General features: G+C 37.1%; 1 protein-coding gene across 19 annotated transcripts in view; it reads left to right on the forward strand.

The window, feature by feature from the left end:
* The window catches only part of TRDN (triadin), a 236,903-nt gene that overhangs the window by 179,662 nt on the left and 38,927 nt on the right, over positions 1–18,314 (forward strand). For 14 of the 19 annotated variants that reach the window (XM_054194837.1, XM_054194833.1, XM_054194835.1 and 11 more), the window contains one exon: positions 7,234–7,263. The exons of the other annotated variants lie outside the window; for them this stretch is intronic. In XM_054194837.1, the coding sequence (XP_054050812.1) occupies positions 7,234–7,263 (30 nt within the window). The remainder of the gene's footprint in view (positions 1–7,233; positions 7,264–18,314) is intronic. 19 annotated transcript variants of the gene reach the window in all.

Raw genomic sequence — 18,314 nt, forward strand, 5'->3', positions numbered from 1 at the left:
AGCAGTGGGAACATTTCTCTTTGACTCTAGCTGGCTCTATAAGAACTTAAAAATATTTGAATTAGATGCTGTCAGACACATGATCAGGCCAACTGCCTCTCTTTAAGTCCTGAGTGTCTCAGTTAGGTCTGTAGAGTGATTGGTCTGTGCAGGACTACAGAACCCTCGAGGCCCCTGGAGCAAGACTGCAACAGGAAAGTGCAACTTGAGTGGGAATATCTCAAGTTGTATACATGTGTACAGTGACGCCACCTTAGTGTCTACAATAGGATTCAGTCATTTTCTAGTCACCGACGTTCATGACACAGCAAATTTTAGACAAGCTCACTTTGAAGGCAGTTCAGCTCAGTGGCTGCAGGTTTTTAAAAATTGTTTGTCTTTTCTGTTCCATGTGACAGATCTTCATAAGCCATTTCTTAGCTACTGGGATTCATAGGAATGCAGCACTTCCAAAAGCAAATACAACTAACTCAGTGACACTGAATATGTTTGACAAGACATTGACATTTTGTCAGAAGAGTGTAACCCCAATGCACAAAGTGGCTTTAAGCATCCATGTGAGATGCTGTGCTTCACTAAACCTCTCTTTCTTAACAATGATAAGTGACATGTCACATAGATCAGGCAGACAGTTTGAGAAAAGCCTCTGTAGGGAAAAGTGTTCCAGAAATTTTGTGGCCATTGCCCTGTAAAGAAGTGCAAACAGGAGGTCATCTTTATGAGCACCAGTACTTTTTTTAGCTAAGTGAGAGTACATAGGGAACTTCTTCAGTGGACATCTCAGTTTAAACTATCCAACCAAAAAACGCCTTGAGAAACAGCAGTAGTCAGATTAGCATTTGCCACTTTATAGAGATCTGTCAAATCTAGTGTAAATTGCATTTAAAGATATGGTCATAGCGTAACACCTTCGTTAAGATAAATACATTTTTGAAATGTGAAAGTTGAATTCACACAAGCTGGATATAGAATTGCAATAGAAAATCCTGAATAATAAAGAACCTAAGAGTAAGGTAGATATATTAGGTGTATAAAAATTGCAATATCAATTTTTCAAATGGTCCCTCCATTACAGAACCTCATTACTGAACATTGCTGATAAGAAATACTTCAAGAAAACATCAGAGCTTTAAAAGTCAGGCACTAAGATAATGACAGATATATAAATACCAAGACTGAGTCATAGTGGGAGGTATAAAATCCCCATTGTGAGTCAGCAATTCTCTGTAAAAAATCTTCAATAGACATAAAAAATAAGAGAAAAAGAACAGAAATAATATACATAATATGAATGAATACCATTTTATAAAAGGAAGGAGATAAAATTTTAATTCCAGAAAGCAGTTTATATAAATTAAAGATGAAGCATGTTTTATGGCAAGCTATGAAGTGTAACATTGTCCAAATGGCTTGATACATGATTTTTTTAGTAATTTTTGGAAAATAGTCAAGCTTAATAAGTAGCACCTGCATATATATGAAGAAATATACATTCAGTAGTCAAAACAGGTTTGTAAATGAAAGTACATCTACTGATACTTAGGTTATTTCCTGGAGGCAGAGACTGCTACATGATGGGAGTCCCGGATCTCCAGAATAGCACTCTGAAAAGTCCTCTGAATGCATACCTATAAGTTTTTATTTATACATGCTTATGCAATAAAACAAAATTCCTGTTGCATTATATTATTGTTTCACATAATATTTGAGACCAGAAACCAGGCTTCTCTCTGGGACAGTGTGATTCTCAACAGCTCCCTCTAATCACTTCCTGGGGCTTCCTCTGATTTATTGCTATTTTATGGCCCAATTGCACTCTGTTCTGCACAGATCCAGTGAAAAACTGTCCCTCTCCAAAACCATTTTGCAGTCCCTCTGAAAAGTGAGATTGGCAAAGAGAGATTTGCACCCTCTGATGGGGCAGAGAGGTCAGACCCCTGGGTAGCTCTGCCCTGCTCCTTTTGTGATATTTTCAAACAGAGATTTGTGCCTATCTTTAGGAGAGTGCTTGAATGAGTCCTCACGTGTTTTGGGTACCAGGTTTCATGGCCTCAGACAGGCGTGGGAGAAGTCAGTATTTCTGGTTGCTTAGTTGTCGATGAGAGGCTGGACCAGACTCCACACACAGTCAAAGGGGACTCAGGAGTGTGACCACTCTCTTACTGCCTCTACTCAGTGACTTTACAGGGGGCTGATAATCCATATAGTGTGAATCCTGATAATCTGAAGCAGAACTCACGCACTTGTGTTGCTTTCATTCTAGACAATGTGCTTGTGTATTCTCATTAAGGCATTTCTGGTAATAAAGAGTAAAACACTGTAAATTTTTTTGGGACTATCTATCTAGTGAATTAGATTTTTCTTAGTAGGTCTGACAGCTATGGTTTACAGATTAGAACAAAAGGGATAGTCAGGTTATGCAGGGAGTTCAACCACAACATCTTCTTTGCCCATTAATAATAAAATGCGTGAAGATAGTTGAATAAGAAGCTATTTCTCCAAACCTGTTAATTAAAACCTGGACCAGAGGAGGAAAAGGACAGAAAAGGTGTTTCCTGCTGAATGAGAATCATTCTAAACACAGACGCTCCAAACAATTCAAAGGCTAAATTCTCCTCTCTGTTTCTCACTATACTGGTTCTATCAAGTGTGGTTTCTTAACAAGATTAAAATTTCTCTTGATACGACTAAGACAAATTCTGAACTCAGAAAGACTGGAAGAGAGAGATAAAATACCTGTTCAGAAGACCTGAGAGAGAAAGACCACTTTATACAGTTCTTAAATATTTTAAAACAGTACCTACTTCTCAAGCTATGAACAGATGGGCAATTTATGGTGAGATGGGCAAAGATGGTATCAACTTAGTAAATGCCAGCTGCTTTGCTGTAGCTGCCTACATGAGGTGGTTTTCACTTCAGCATAACAGAATGCATATGAACAGTTATCAGAGAGTACCTGACAGAGGGATGAATCTGCGTTTGATCTTGTTTTACCATAACTTCCATGTCTATAACCAAAATAAGTGTAAGAACTTAGACAAAACTTCCACCAACTTCACCTAAATCAGTAACTGCCTGTCTCACAGTGTCAGGGCAAATACAATATTTTAAATTGTTCTAGGGTTCTTCGGAGATTTAAAAATCAGTCAGAAAATTGGTGACATCATAATTAAAGTCAGAACAAAACCAAATATCTGGGAAATCATGTGACAGAGATCTAAGCTGCATGGTTTCTGCAAAAGGAAATTATGCCTTTGTAATAAGTATTTTGAATATCTTAATAAAGTAATAATCACAGCCTTTATGGGGTGGTTTAAATAGGGCTTTGGAAAGTTCCAGTATAAGAATTACTGCAGAAAATAAATAGCTGCTGCCTAAGAGGCCCAGTATTGAAGAAAATAAATATCTGATTAGGAAGCAGAGAGCAATTGATTCATTTTCATCTTGCAGCCCGTTTACAGAATAATTGCTTATGATTCCATGTCTGGACTCATGTTATATTCCTTAATTAACAGGAAAAGATAGAAATAGTAATGTAATGAATTTTTCAGTAGACATAATATTAGTTAAAGAATTCAGGATCAGAAGGGGCTGCTATACACTGAATTTACAAGGTGAATGGACAGCATGATGGGAATGAAAATTTAGAGTCAATAAATGGAATGTAATATATACTGGAGGAAAAATATTAAAGAAGAATTTATCTCTAAATTAACTACGTAAATTCAGGAAAGGACTTAAGTATTACTGCAGACAAGTCAGTGCATGTAGTTTTCTAAGGTCATTGTGTAAATCAGACGCATCTTCTCTGGAGCGTTATGTACAGAATTCTTACCTGATAATATAGTACTGGAGCAGGCTAGGAAAGTGCAACAATAGTCTCATGGAAAGAGAAATGGGAAAGATTCAGATTACCTTTGAGATTAATTAGCACTATCATAAGATTGAAGATGACAAATTTAAGTCAAGGGCTCTTCAAAAACACCACAGAGAAACTGGATATCTTTATGTAAATGTAGTTTTCATAGCCCAAATTTTCATAATTAATTATTGTAAATTTAGAAAGGGAGTTAAATTTCTTGTATCAGGATGGAAACCAATTGCTTGTTATAAGCAAGGTGAATTTAACAGGTGAATTTAACAGGTGAATTTGTGGAAGAAATCACTTTGACAGTATTTACCTGTTCCTGGCTACTCCTGGGTAATAAAGCTACAGGGAATGGACTATTGTTGAGTAGAAAACAGCTTTTTCAAGATTTTTGTTGTTTTCAAGACTTTTTCAAGATTTCAGAAATGTTTCTGTTTGCTGAACAGCCAGAAACAAGTCCCTCAGAACCATCACTATCTATGGGATTAAAGGACTGCTGGTGACCTAGATTCAAGTTTCTGATACAAGTTAAAAACGATACAACGATCCTGAAGCTGATGTTTTTTTCCCCTTCCATGAAGTGTTTACTATATTGACACATTTTTGTGACCTTTCCACCACTGGAAATTTACCTTTGTTTCCCACCCCGCTGAAAAATTTTTGAATAAAGCGTGTCGTAGGTCTAGTTCATAAAGGTACTATTTTCCCCCATTCCCAAAACATAAAAGATGTTGGTGCTCAGTTCTGGCTTCTAGAGCAGTTGTCAATCTGCATTCACGATCCCTGGAAATGGGAATAAACATATGGGATAAACATATTTTGCTTCATATGATATCTATGTTAACTGGAAATGTATAATTGGATTTGAATAGGTCTAGGAAAGGAAGACAGGTGGCAAAATGGAGTCACTGTGGTTTTAAGGCTGTTAATACAGTCCTTTTTGAACAGGTCTGTAGGTATAAATTCCTAATTCAAGAGCTAGATGATACCTCTCATTAGTACAGTGCAAATAAAGTCGGCTTAAGAATTTGTTCTTTCTCCAAATAATCAAGGTAGAAAAGAACACAGCCAAGAGCATCTCTCATATCTGAGCATCACATTTTCTACTACATCAGTAATTGCCAAGCTACAATATATTACTCATGTTTGTTCTCAACAGGTAATCTGGCTTTTTATCAGTTGTAGACCAAATTCCTTGGCTAATCTATCCATCTTTTTGCTGCATATCAGATACAAACACATTTCTCAGCTTCTGAAAGAGCAATGCAAATTAAGGTGTTTGTGCTCTTTTTCATTTATTCCTTGTCATTTTAAGTTTGAATAGCAGGATTTGATCAGAGCAGTGCTATTGGCAACAGTAGTCAGAATGAGGTCTCTTCTGTCTCTTAAGATTTGTCGAGTATTTACAGTACATTCCCTCAGATAAACCGTGGCCAAGGTGAAAATTCAAATAGATGTCACAACAGGATATAATAGCATAATAACAGAAATATAGCTAGCCATAAATGCAGTGGCAGGCACAGACGGACCTTGCTCTGCCTGAGCTTGCCTTGGGACCAGAAGTATTGTCAGCCACGTCCCATAAACTGGCAGGACTGAAGTCAGGAGGAGCCCAGAGGTGCAGTGCACGTTAACTTACAAGCCCTACACAGAGTCTTGATATTTGGGGTTTCTGATGGTTTGGGAGTTCCTCCAACATGCTTCAAGTGGCAAGTATGCCTTTCGAAAGCCACTGAGGCTTCTATATCAGCTTCTGGGGGAAAAACACTAAATCGTCTGTAATGAAAGTTTTGTGAAAGGTGCACTTCACAGCTTTGATATCCACATCACCTATGAAAGCAAAGTGCTTGCAAAGAGGACCAGCTCCTGGAAACCTTGTGCTTAATTTTCACTAATTCTAGACATAAAGACTTTTTTCCACTGCTGGGTACATTCTTGAGATAGTAAAAACTTATTTCATTTTCAAAGGAGAATAAGTGGCAGAAACCTTGAAAAATCTTTGAAATCGGAATCCTCTTTCTGCCACAGGCCATTGATAGATAGCATTTCAGTAATTTCAGGTTTAACCTTTTCCTTTTTGAGATGTTTTATCCAAATGTACTAACAGTTTGAAATAAAAGGACTTTTCATTTTAAGAACACTGAAGAGGCAGAAATCAGCACCCAAACCCAAAATGCAAACACCTGAAACCATGCCCATTCCTGCCTTTGGCCTCATGACCCTTGATTTCTGTCCTGCACCAGGGCACATTCTCCAAAGGAAGGGCAAAACGCTGCTTCTGCTTGTTTCCTTTCCAGTTCCAGCGACACATCAGGTCTGTTCATACAGCCTGGTGACATTTGCTTTTTTCTGGGGTGGAAGAGCTCTGAATTTGAACTCCTCTGTCTTCTTTTGCCCACAAAAGCTAGCCTAAGGCAGAGGCTTACTACCACCACTTCTGGCAGACATGTTTCAGAATAAAGTGACATCTGTGATTTCATTTTAGAAGATTCAGACCTATAAATATAGGATGGGTGCATGGATTTCAAATGGACTTAGGTAAGACAGGACCTGTAGGAGCAGGGCCAGAGGAGGGCCACAAAAATTATCAGATACTGGAGCACCTCTCCTGTGAGGACAGGCTGAGAGAGTTGGGATTGTTGAGCCTGGAAAAGAGAAGGCTCTGGGGACATCTAATTGCCGCCTTCCAGTACTTAAAGAGGCCCTACAGTAAAGATGGGGAATATGCAGCAGTGTCCTTCCAGTTTCTATCCAATGTTCTTTCCCACAAAACTCATGCTGTAGGATTTGGAGGTGGGATTGATGCATTATCAAGTCTTGTAATTCCCTATGTTAGGCAGAGGCTTAGAAACCTGAGCATGACTTCAGGTGGTTTTTTGCTTCTTATTTTATGCATTTGTTTATCACTACAAGCTTTGAAATAAAAAAAAAAAAGCACAAATTTCTCTAAAATAGATGATGCTTCATAACCTTCTTCTAGCCTCTCCTTACCCTTTCATGCCTTCCCATTCCAATCTATCCTCCTTTTTCATTGTTGATTCTGAAATACCCACTCTGTACACGTATGTCCCAGTATTAGTGTCTGGGAGGAACGATGACTGTGACTAAAGTTAAGTGTGGGAATGTAGAAAGCTGGAACTTGCTCTCATCAATAGCAGAGCTGGGTGTCTGTGAAGAAACACTTTATCTTTCTGATTATTAACGTTTTCGTCTGGCAAACAAATCTATTCTTATATTACATAATATATGTATGGTTTGAGATATCAACACAGAAGTCTCATATATAGGAGTTTGAATTCTTTTTTTCTAATATAACATGTTATAACTTTGGATGTGAAAATACAGTATTTTTGTTTCCATTTCAGCTGCGCTGAAAAAGGAAGGGGAAAAGAAAGGTAAATCAATTATTTTCCCTTTGCTGAAGTGTCTTTCAGGCTGTGACCGCTGTGAGAAATATTTCTTTCATTCAGTGATACAATTGCGATGACATACACCAACTCATGTGCTACCATCAGCTGGCTTTATCTACTCCTACTGTGATAACACAGTTGTCATTTCCAGTATTGTTAGCTCCTTTTTACCACAGGCCAAAACAGCCCAGTATCAGACACTTCGTCGTTCTGATTGGGAAGAAAATGAAAGGCTTTTGTTACCATGATAGGATTTGTCAAGGAGAACAAAACTTGCAGTGCGCCGTGCATGCTGACCTGGCTGTTTGTTCTTTGCAGAAGGTGCTTTCCTAGGGACATTTAATTTCCTCTTTTCAGATTATATGTCGCATGAATGTAAGGTTTGCTGAAGTCATTCTTTGGTATTGTAACAGATTAGTAGAAAAATTTGCCCTGAATCAGAACCTAAAACATTACTTAAAATGTTAAAAGATAAATATATTGGATTTTTCAGATTTTAAACATCCATTTATAGTGTTGTCTTTCAGAATAAGATTCACTGAGTTGAAATATTCTTTTGTAATTTGACAATTTTATTTCAACTGCAAAAATAATGAAATATCAGCATTAAGGTAATACTTTTCTTTAATCTATTCAACCTTATTGTTTATTTGCTTTATAATCCATATCTTGCTTACTGAACTGGGAACACTTCCAGGACTCTTCCATAGATTTCAGAGGATTATTTGACATTTAGTATCATAAAAATCATAAAAAAATGGCTCTTTATTTCTGAAGTTTACTGATGGGACGGTTAATTTTGCGGGGGGTGGAGGGAGTGACTTCTGTCATTTCAAAAAAGTTTGGAAATTCTGCAATTCACATAGTTGAACGATGAAGCCAACCTTTGCTGTCTATACATGAAGATATTTTCAATCCTGTTAATTTATTATTTTTTCTGTTATCCCTATACAGAGTCATTAACTGAACTGGAAAAAAATAATAGTCTCAACTGTTTTAACAGCTCACGAGTGAAATCTTGGCTGTGCTGATGGTAGTGGCAAATCCACTGGAGCCAAAATTTCACCTCATGTGTTTAACAGTATAATAAAATTCATTTTGGTTATCAAAAACAACCATGCTTTATAGGTATCAAGAAGGATATTTTGTCCAAAGATTAATTTGCAACAGCTGAGGCATGAAAGGCAGCACATGAAGCAGGGGCAATCAGAAAATTGGCAGCTACACTTACAGCCATTGGTTTTCAGGCATCAAAATGCCTGCTGTGTTCACAGCCTTGAATTTATCACATGGACTGTTACATCCTTAATCGAAAGAAAGGAGTGAGGTAATTGCTAAGGGTGCTACTTCTGTCAGCCTTGCCACAGGTCCATTCATTTACGGAAGAACATCAAGGGAATTTGGTTGAAATACCTACTGCTTGCACTTGGTTCATTTTTCATAGGTTAGGATTTTTTTCCTCTTTAACCATAATCTTCTCCAACAAAATTGATTAAAAAATGCATTTTTAATTAACATTCTTTGAAGTTCGTTCAATTTTTCCATTTCATTTTCTTTTTTTTATATTTTCTGCTAAAAAATAATTTCCTCTGGTTTCTTAATTTATTGAAAGGATTTTGCCAACAAGTATAGGTAGGATACTTTCAAGCACTTGGCTCAGGGCAGGGTATACCTCATCCTGCCGATTACCACCAACCTACTTCACAGAAACATGGAGGTGCAAAATGAAAGTCAGCTTTGGTCATTCTTCTGATACAATAATTTTTTTTAATTTTGGACTAAACTTCCCTCTGGTTTTCTGAGACCATAACCAACATTGTCATCAAGGAAGGTAGTGATTGCAGTGAAAAACATGGTAGTCCAAAGAAATTTTCCAGTAACTAAGGAAAACTGGTTCAGTAATGTTACCGTCTTCAGTAGATATACACTAAAATGTCCAGCTGGAGAGAAGTAAAAAGGCCTCTTCCCAAACATGAACATACCATGCTTTTGCTTTCTCATCTGGCTTCACACTCTGTGCAGGCCCCACACAGAAAATACTGCATGTTAATAGCTAACTCCCCAAATCATCAGGTTTATTTATTTCTACTTATTTGGTTGTCGTCAAAAGTTGCTCCAGGCTACATGTGTATTCCTCTAACTTGTAGTAAAAAGGAGCAATGTTTGCTGGTTTTGCTTAAGGAGACAGTATTTTTTACCCAGCTGCCAAAACAATAGAAGTAGCCAGGCAGTGCTCTAAATTGACTGGCTCATTATCCAAAATATATTGTGGTAGTAGTATGCACAGTTCAGACACCACTTTATCGTCTCTCATGAGAATCATGCAGCACATACGCACTGTACTGTATACAAAGCTTTCTCCAATTATTCTGCTTATTCAAATACACATCCCTTTCCTAGAAAAACAAGAATAATGAGAATACAGAGTGGCAAGCCATCATGAAAAGGGAAGAGAAGAAGATGGAATGACACTTTCTATCGACAGTACATTCTGCGCCGAGCATAAATCAGACATGAAGGAGTTTGAAAGAGACAGAAAAGAAAAAAATTAAGATGGAGGAAGCTTACATATTTCACTGATTTCTCCAAATATGAGTGATACTAACAAGAACCTTAAAGCACAATTTATACATTAACCGTTTCTATTTGAAAGGTTAGCTCGCTAAGACTTTGTGACCGTAGTCCTAGAAAATAGTCAGCTTCAGCTTCCAGCATCATGTTATGCCTTCTTTCAACGTGTGTGGAGTAGAGAAGCTGTCATAGAAATGTGTTAAAAAGTTGTCAGTTCCTAAAGGGCAAGAGGTAGCAACCCTTTGCATGAGGAAGGCACTTCTTAAAATCCCCAAGAGCGAATCTGGCTGCCAGTACACTAAAATTTTTAGTGCTCAATCATAATTCAAAGCACTGCAAGCAGGGATTCAAATGAATTACAATAGACCCAGGTATTGGTGATGTGAGATAAAGCCCATTAGATTCAGGGCACCTCCAGAAAACAATGAAAAGAGCTGTAACACCAAAATATTTCATCATTTTTTCAGTTTTACGTGCCCTTTTTAAAGGAAAGAAATGTCAATATTTTTAAACCGAAACAGTATTTTTACATTTAAAAAATATTTCATAATCACAGAGAATTAAAAAGATACTTTGTGTGAAATGGAACCAGATTAAAGCCAATTTCAAGGTTTCCTACTTCTGTATAAAATGGAATTTCTTATTGATTCATTCTCATCTCCTTATTGATTTCTCACTAAAGAGGGTATGGACTGAGATGGGGATGTCAAGCAAGCAACCTTAACAAGCTTAGTAAGTTCTCCCTCCAGGTCAGCCTCAGGAAAGCTTGCCTGAAGATTCATTACTTCTGTGATTCTAGTGAATCCAAACAGGATTTAACCATCACATCATCCCTATGGGTTATGCATCCACAGGCACAGGTGTAAGAAGAACCATCTCATTGTTTAAAGTGAATCACAAACCTGAGTTGCCAGGAAGTTGGTTTCTCCAGGGTCCCTACGGCTGATGAATGAAACAGAGGGCTCTGTCTTGCTTCTGAGAGCAAGCTAGACTGCGCATCTAACTCAGGGTAGTGGTTTTCTGGGAATCTCATGTCCTATATGGACTGTGTACAATTAGATGTTATGAGTACTTGTAAGCTAGTGAGATGTGGAAGCTAGTTGCCTGTCAATCACATGACTCCTGTTCTGATTTTCGGCATTATTGCTCCAGCAGCTTGCTCTTAAATTCACTTATTAGTTTATAGAATGCCGAAAACTACATTCATCTGACAAATTTTGGCAATAATAAACTGACAGGAGAGCATGCAGGATCACATTTTGACCTTTTCCCAATAAACGCAAACTACATATTTTTGCCAGTCTGGTAAAGGAGCATTACCTAATGGTAATGGTATTCCACGCATCGCTTGGAAACTGCTGTTCTGCATACAGAGTGGGCTATGAACTGGCCAAGGCACAGCAGTGTCCCTTTTCAATGTATATAAAAATCAAGATGCTTTCCAAACTGAAAAAGAACTGGGCAACAGTGCATTTCAGAACTGCTTCATTTTGTATTTGACCGGAAAAACTGGAAGACAGCCTTCTTATTCATAAAGCAAATGGTCATAGCAGTGGGAGTTCTGCTCATCTGGAAATGCCACTGGTGAAAAATGAACAACACCTTCATTATGTAGTTTTCTGACATGCCTCAAAGGATAGGAAAGTGGTCTACCTAATTCTATAACTGCAAAGTGTATTACACAGCCCCCTAATAGAATGTGTATTCCTAAACAGAGAAAAAAAAAAGAGTAAAGATACTTTTAATAGCATTTCTTAAAATAGTGTAAAAAATTCAGTATTATGTATGAGAAAATATGTACGAAAGAGCATGCTACTATGCTCTTTCGACTAGCAGTGCTGTGGTTGAAGGTAGGCATCTCCCTCGAGAGGTAACAGTCACTGAATTAGCCACAAGATGGAGCCCAAAGGATCTCAAGCCGGTAGTTAACATCGCCTTCCTGAATCAGATTAAGAACTAAATAAGGCATTTTTACCAAACACTTTATGAGGGCTCTAAACTACAGACAAGGTATTCTTCAATGTAAATCCACTCCTGCCTAAACACATTTGTCATTTAATACATGACTGGCCATACATTGGTGAGCTTTGACTTCCCACGCTGAAGCATCAACCCCCCGGCATTTTCAAGGAATATTGACGAATGGAGAATTTGCATGAAATATGGAAAATGCTTTAAAAAGTCTACAGCAGTTAGCTGAAATTTGCTTGATCTCTGTTTACCTTGTCTCAACTATCTTGGGGGGTATAAATAATTTATGTCCATTTTGCAGCGTTATGAGACTTAGTGATCTGTACAACCTCTGTTAAGTGATGGCCAGATCTTGAGGGATCAGGTTCAAGTACTTTACATGTTGCAGATACTTCAGTTAAGATAAGACATGACCAGAAAACACCCTCCAGAGTACCCAGTCAATATAAGTAGAAAGTAGACAGATGAATCGTGAGTGCAGCAGGCTCAACAGTTTTCAATGAATTCATAAATTTAAAGAACTTTTTTAGATCCTCAGATGAACTTAATCATTAAGAAACTTTAACTCATACAAATTCAGATGTCTAAATTAGTCATCTACGTTGAAGCTATTCACCCTAGTCTCACTTCAGAGTGAGAGAAATAAGCATCTGCAGAAAGTGTTTCATCTGTAAATCTTATATATCTGTCAGAATGCAAAGAATTGTCCCCCTGGAGATAACCGTACTTCTGAGTTGCCTAATACAAAGAACATAGTTTAGGCTTAGTAACAAAAATAGAAAACAAACTGAAATGAACATCAGGATAGTTTGTTGTGAATTATTTTGAGAACTCTCCCTAAACCTTTAGTTAATTTTTCTCTTTTAAGAATCTGACATCGAAAGAGAAGAAAGGTGAAAAAAAGCAGGAAGTCATTTATGGATCTCAATAGCTGATTGAGTATACACTCTCATTGAACTTAGAGGGGGTAATGCAAATATTTAATCTGGAATTCTTAACATTAAGCTGCAAATTCCATGTTTAGCTTTCTAGCACCTTGTTTTCAGTGTATTCATAGTTGAGACATGTAAAACTAATGATGCAAACTTGCATCCATGTTTTTTAAAAAAATACCCAGAATTTTATTCTCAACAGGATCTAAGCTAAACCTTGTCATTGGTTACACCTTTGTACTCCATTCAAGGTAAAATTGAGATGATACTTTTCTGTATGTCTTAAGTAACAACAAACCTGCAAAACAATTCATATTGATAGATCTGTCATAGCATTTCAATTGCAGTAATGATTACAACTTGTGTTAATCATTCTTACTTGCCTTAAAGTACAACAGTGATTTATTCAGCCCCTGCTACCAATAAATGGAGACAGCTAAACTAGTATTTTAATGATTATGAAACAGCTGTGATTTCTGAAGAAAGAGTGATCTGTGTGATTGGTGGTCTGTGTTGTTACTATAAGTTAGGTGTAATACATGTGTATTTGCATCATGTCAGCAACACTCTCACCTGTCAATCAGCATAATATGCTTAAACACCTGGATAGCCATATAACACTTGGTTAATTGGCTAAAAATTTCCCCATGGGATAAACTATCACTTTATTCCTCTGCGCAAAGATGTCTGCAAATGAATGCTCAGAGGTATTCTATTCAGATGCAATTCCAGAATTAACAGTTCTTTTAGTGGCAATCTTCATTTCCTTTTTTATCTATGCAGACATCATTTTCAGAAATGTGCTGTTACAAAGTTGTAATTAAAGCAAAAACAGTGATCAGCGTTTCATGAGGAACGAAGATGGTTAAGGATGTTCTGCCTTAGAAGTTAGTCATTAGCCCTCTGCTTTAATCACCATATTAATTTGGGTAGCACACTGGGAAAAGTCCATCTTTTCAAAAGCTAATTATTTTTTTATTGTTCTCCACTCATAATATCAACTAATCACTGCTCCAAAATTCTTCTTTTCTAGAATGTATACATTCAGCTATGATTGTACTTTTACAGATCCAGTCATAGTTAAGAAGGAGCTCAACAAAGAAGTATTTGCATGGAATCTGGACCCAGGGTGTTAGTTTGGCACCTTTCACAAATAGCAGGCATTATGAAATAGACTGAAGATTCAAATATTAATGAATAATAGCATCGTCAAGAGGTGCTCCTTTTGGCTCCAATTGTTTATACATAAAGGTGAACAACACCACTTTTACATAAACTAAATTCAATATTCAGAAAAAAATGTCATCACTATAATGTTCTACAACCTCAGTCTGCCCGATTTCACTCAGTTACCCTTTATGAGTCAATCATTTCTGTTGCAATAAAGCATGGCCTGAGCTTGGCTGTGTTTTGCCTTAGCTATACGTAAATGTAAAACTGATATTGCTAAAAGTGAAAGCTTGTTAAGCATATTCTCCCTCATCTGTATGTTCCCATCCCATAATTCCAGGGAAGAGCACATGAAAACGTCAGAAGCTGAGGATGATATTGAGAGGAAGCTCTTCAGGTCTATCACCACTCGTGCCTAAAGATGAAATGCATTAATGCAGCACATGTACCTCATCTACATTTGACTGAAATTTTATTCTTTCCAGCTCCGTCGATGGAAGATTTGTCCTCCTGGGATTTTAGGACTTAGAGTGCTTTAAAGACATTAACTTTCAGTGCTATCATGCAAGATTGCTGTTTCAACAAGACTTACATTTCCCAGTGCATTTCTATTGTTTAACTGACAAACTGGGAAACAGAGAAAGACTGGGATCATTACTGATGCTCCCTATAGGCATGCATCTCAGATTCAAGTTGAAGCAATTACTCTCATTAAAAATCATTTAAAAATGTTGGAAATGTCTGTACTTCTTTGCTACATCTACTATATTTACCCCATGCTAAAGTTTCTCCCTTCCCTCCTCTTTCTGAACTATTTTTTGTTTTTCTCAGTTATACAAAGTACTCTTGAATTGCCAGTTAAAAATAAGTCTTCAAAAACAAGTTGATCTAGACAACAACAGCAAAATCCGCCAAAACCAAGAGTCAGCTCATTCTTCACTATGAAGCCCTGAGGTATAAGGCAAACCAAACAGCAAGGACACAAACGTGCTAACTGTATACAAGCAGATATCTTGGATCAGGCTGCTCGGGTAATGGAAATAAAGCAGAATGAACTGTGAGAGCAACGCCAGCTTTTTTGGTGGAAATTGGCAATAGAAAGATCAGTCTGTTGCAAGTGAATTTTACAGCCTGAATATTACAGGCTCTAATATCAGCAGTTAATCCTTAATTATTAATTATAACGGCAAACCATGGCATTTTAGGAGGGTTTGCCTTAACCATTTACCCTGTTGTCATCATTAGTCACAAGAGTGCTGCTGAAACAGTGGGCCAAGGTGGAGTGTGGTGTTGCACAGACAAGCACTCCCTGGTAATGAATAAGAGTGAGAGCACTAGCTGGAAGCTCAAGTTCTCTGCTTCCCTGCAAACATTCCAGATAGTCTTAGGTAAATCACTTAGTTTTTCATACCTGTCATGTTAATTTGGAATAATACTTCGTTAATGTGTAGAAACCTGGGAAAATATCTTGGAAAATGGTAGTTTTGAAGTAATCAGAAATGTAAAGTGGATGCTGTAGGGAATTAAGAGATCTGTAAGGACAAGGCTTGCACAGAATACACATTAAAATAATCATACACCAGCTGCCTCTATTTGCGCCACCAGCACCACCACACTCTTCTTGCTTTCTTTACTTTGACCCATCCATAGGATAACTATTGGCAATACACTGCCAAGGCAATTTCCAAACAAGCCATCTTTTTGCAGCTAATCTGTTTTGTGGGGAATCATTTTTTTAGACATATGCTCATTAGACTTCTTTCTACATGATCAGTCTGCCAGTTGCTCAGCCAGCCAGCAGGACTTGAAGAGGACACAGGCAGATTTGAGGGATCAGGTCTGCTGATCTAGAAAACTTGTGGGAATATTTGACTTCTCCTTTGAATGACAAAGAGTACAGACAATAACTTCACAAAGGCAGGGAGCTGGTCTTGGACAGATTGATAAATCCTAATAACATCTTTTCTTTCCAAAGTTGTTATGATCTGAGACATTCCGAACTGGCCCAATGTAAGGAATATGTTTTATTCTGGTTTACTTTTTGATAACAGAGTTGCTCCACAGTCTGAAAAACCTTGCACTGGATACAATAAAACTGTTTTATTCAACTTTAAATTAAAAGCACATTGATGATTAGGCAGAATGTTGTGGCATCTTAAGCTCTTGCAGACTACAGTATTCCCACTGAACTTTGAAGGAGGAATGTCCATTAGTTTGTCTAAGGGCCAAATTGTTAGTTTGTCTAGAGCTCATTTTCAGGGAGAATGGACTGACTTAGCTTGAATAAGGAAATCAAAGTTTATCCTTTTTCATGACATAAACTGGAAGGTTAAGGCGCAAATCTTGAGAATTCCAATAAAAGACTCCTGTTGATCTTGATTCCTCTTTTGGTCTGTAATGGTGTTAGAGATTAATGTCATGGGTGTGTTTGTCTAATGCCCAGTCCAAATCCCATTAAAGAGTCTTTGTTCTCTCTTTAATGAGAGATGAACCAGGCTCTTACTTAGCCAAATGGAAAGTAACTTTCTTATTTATAATACAGATGTGACTATCCAATTAGAAATAATTTTCTCAGCTACAATGTATTATTATTTTGTTATTCTTCACTAAAACAAGTAATTCTGGCATTGTTTTCATTTCTTGCATGACATATTCCTTTCTTACACAGTGTGCACACTCACAAATATATTTGCTGTCTGAACAGCAAATGATTGTTATCCAGATGGAAAATAGACATGTGATAATCAAAAAGCATGTTCTGCTTTTAGCCTCACCAATTTATGGTTCAATAAACCAGAGTATTTCTTTTCTGAACCCATATCAGAAGCTAATTTACAAAAATATGCCATATATAATTAATACCCTTATGGCATTCAGAATAACAGGCGAGAGTCAAAGAAAATTTGAAGTGAATGTGAAAAACAGCAGGATAACTACCAAGGCCAGTTACCAAATTTAATTCAGAATGACACAAAAGAAATTTCAGAAATGCTTTTGCTGAGGCTAGAACCAGGTAATTTCATTGATCTGGTTTAGATCTTATGTACCTTCAAGTATTTCATCAAAGATCCATCTGTTTTCATTAGATTTGAATCTGACCCTTTTCCCTCTCTTAATATAGTTTAATTGTTGAATAAATTAAGATGAAATACATACTTAGGACTCTTCTAACATTGTGAACAACAAGCAGTTATTTACCCAACATGTAGTCTTGTTAGTCAATAACGTCAGAACAGCTGTTTGAAGTGAGACCAAGAGTTCATCTAATCCAACGTCCTCTCTCCACCAATAGCCAAACCATCGAACGCCTAGGGAAGAGTACAGGAATAAAACAGCCACACAGAAATCGCCTTGTGACCTCTTGCAATCTCAGCTCAGAAACTTCCTGAGCCAGAAACTGTATCTTCATGTTTAAGAGCACTTGGTAGATTTTTCTCTAATTTGCCCAGTCACTTTTTGAAATTGTGAAAATTTTCAACATCTGCACATTTTGCAGCATGGAATTTCACGGCTTATCTGGGCATTATCTAGGCAAAATATTATTTAAACACAAAATTTAAATAGAGCTGCTTTACTTTCAGTGCAAGGTACTACATGAAATGAGTGAGAGCAGCAGAGTACAGCCTTTCATTTCTCACCCTTTAGGTTAAGTACCATATAATAGATCACTAAGTATTCCGGAAAGTCTGACTAGCTCATTGATATTTAGCTTTTATCTTCTTCCTATTTTCACTAAGTAGAACAAAAATCAGGGTATCTGTGTTATAGACAATGGTGATACTGTAAAAATGAAACTAAGGGTCTTGGGATTTCATTTTTCAATTTTCTGCTTATTGTCTGAGTCATTTGAATTACATCTTTGATGAGATAATATGACATGTAAGGAAGATAGGGTTAATATTGAATAGACTGAAATTATAGTTATCAGATTTGTCAAAACATAAAAGTTTATCTTTATGGCCCAAAGGCCATCTCAAAATTTCATTTTGGGTTTTTTTCCAACAAATATAGATATGTTCTAGAATAACCAACACATCCTGTAAAAATTTTTAACTTTAGATGATCTTCATTATTTCATCAAAATACGAGGTAGAAATATTTCTGAGTGTTATGCCAGAAAAAAAAAAGGCAGCTGAGATTTTAGGCAAAGCTCTGGTAGCAATAATCTCAGTGTTCAAACTCTGGCTGGATACTAACACTATATGAGTTTGAGTAATTAATACTGCCACAATGTGGACAACGGCAACACAGACACCTTCCTAGATTTGAGGGACCAGACCTGGACTGACTTCCTAGTGTTTTAAACATTCTCCATGACTCATTCACTAGCAAAAAAAAAAAAAGAAAATAACTGAACTGGCTTCACCAGAACGTTAAGGTGCAATGGTTTTG

Source organism: Rissa tridactyla, chromosome 3 (genome assembly GCF_028500815.1).
Source record: "Rissa tridactyla isolate bRisTri1 chromosome 3, bRisTri1.patW.cur.20221130, whole genome shotgun sequence".
Classification (NCBI taxonomy): domain Eukaryota; kingdom Metazoa; phylum Chordata; class Aves; order Charadriiformes; family Laridae; genus Rissa; species Rissa tridactyla.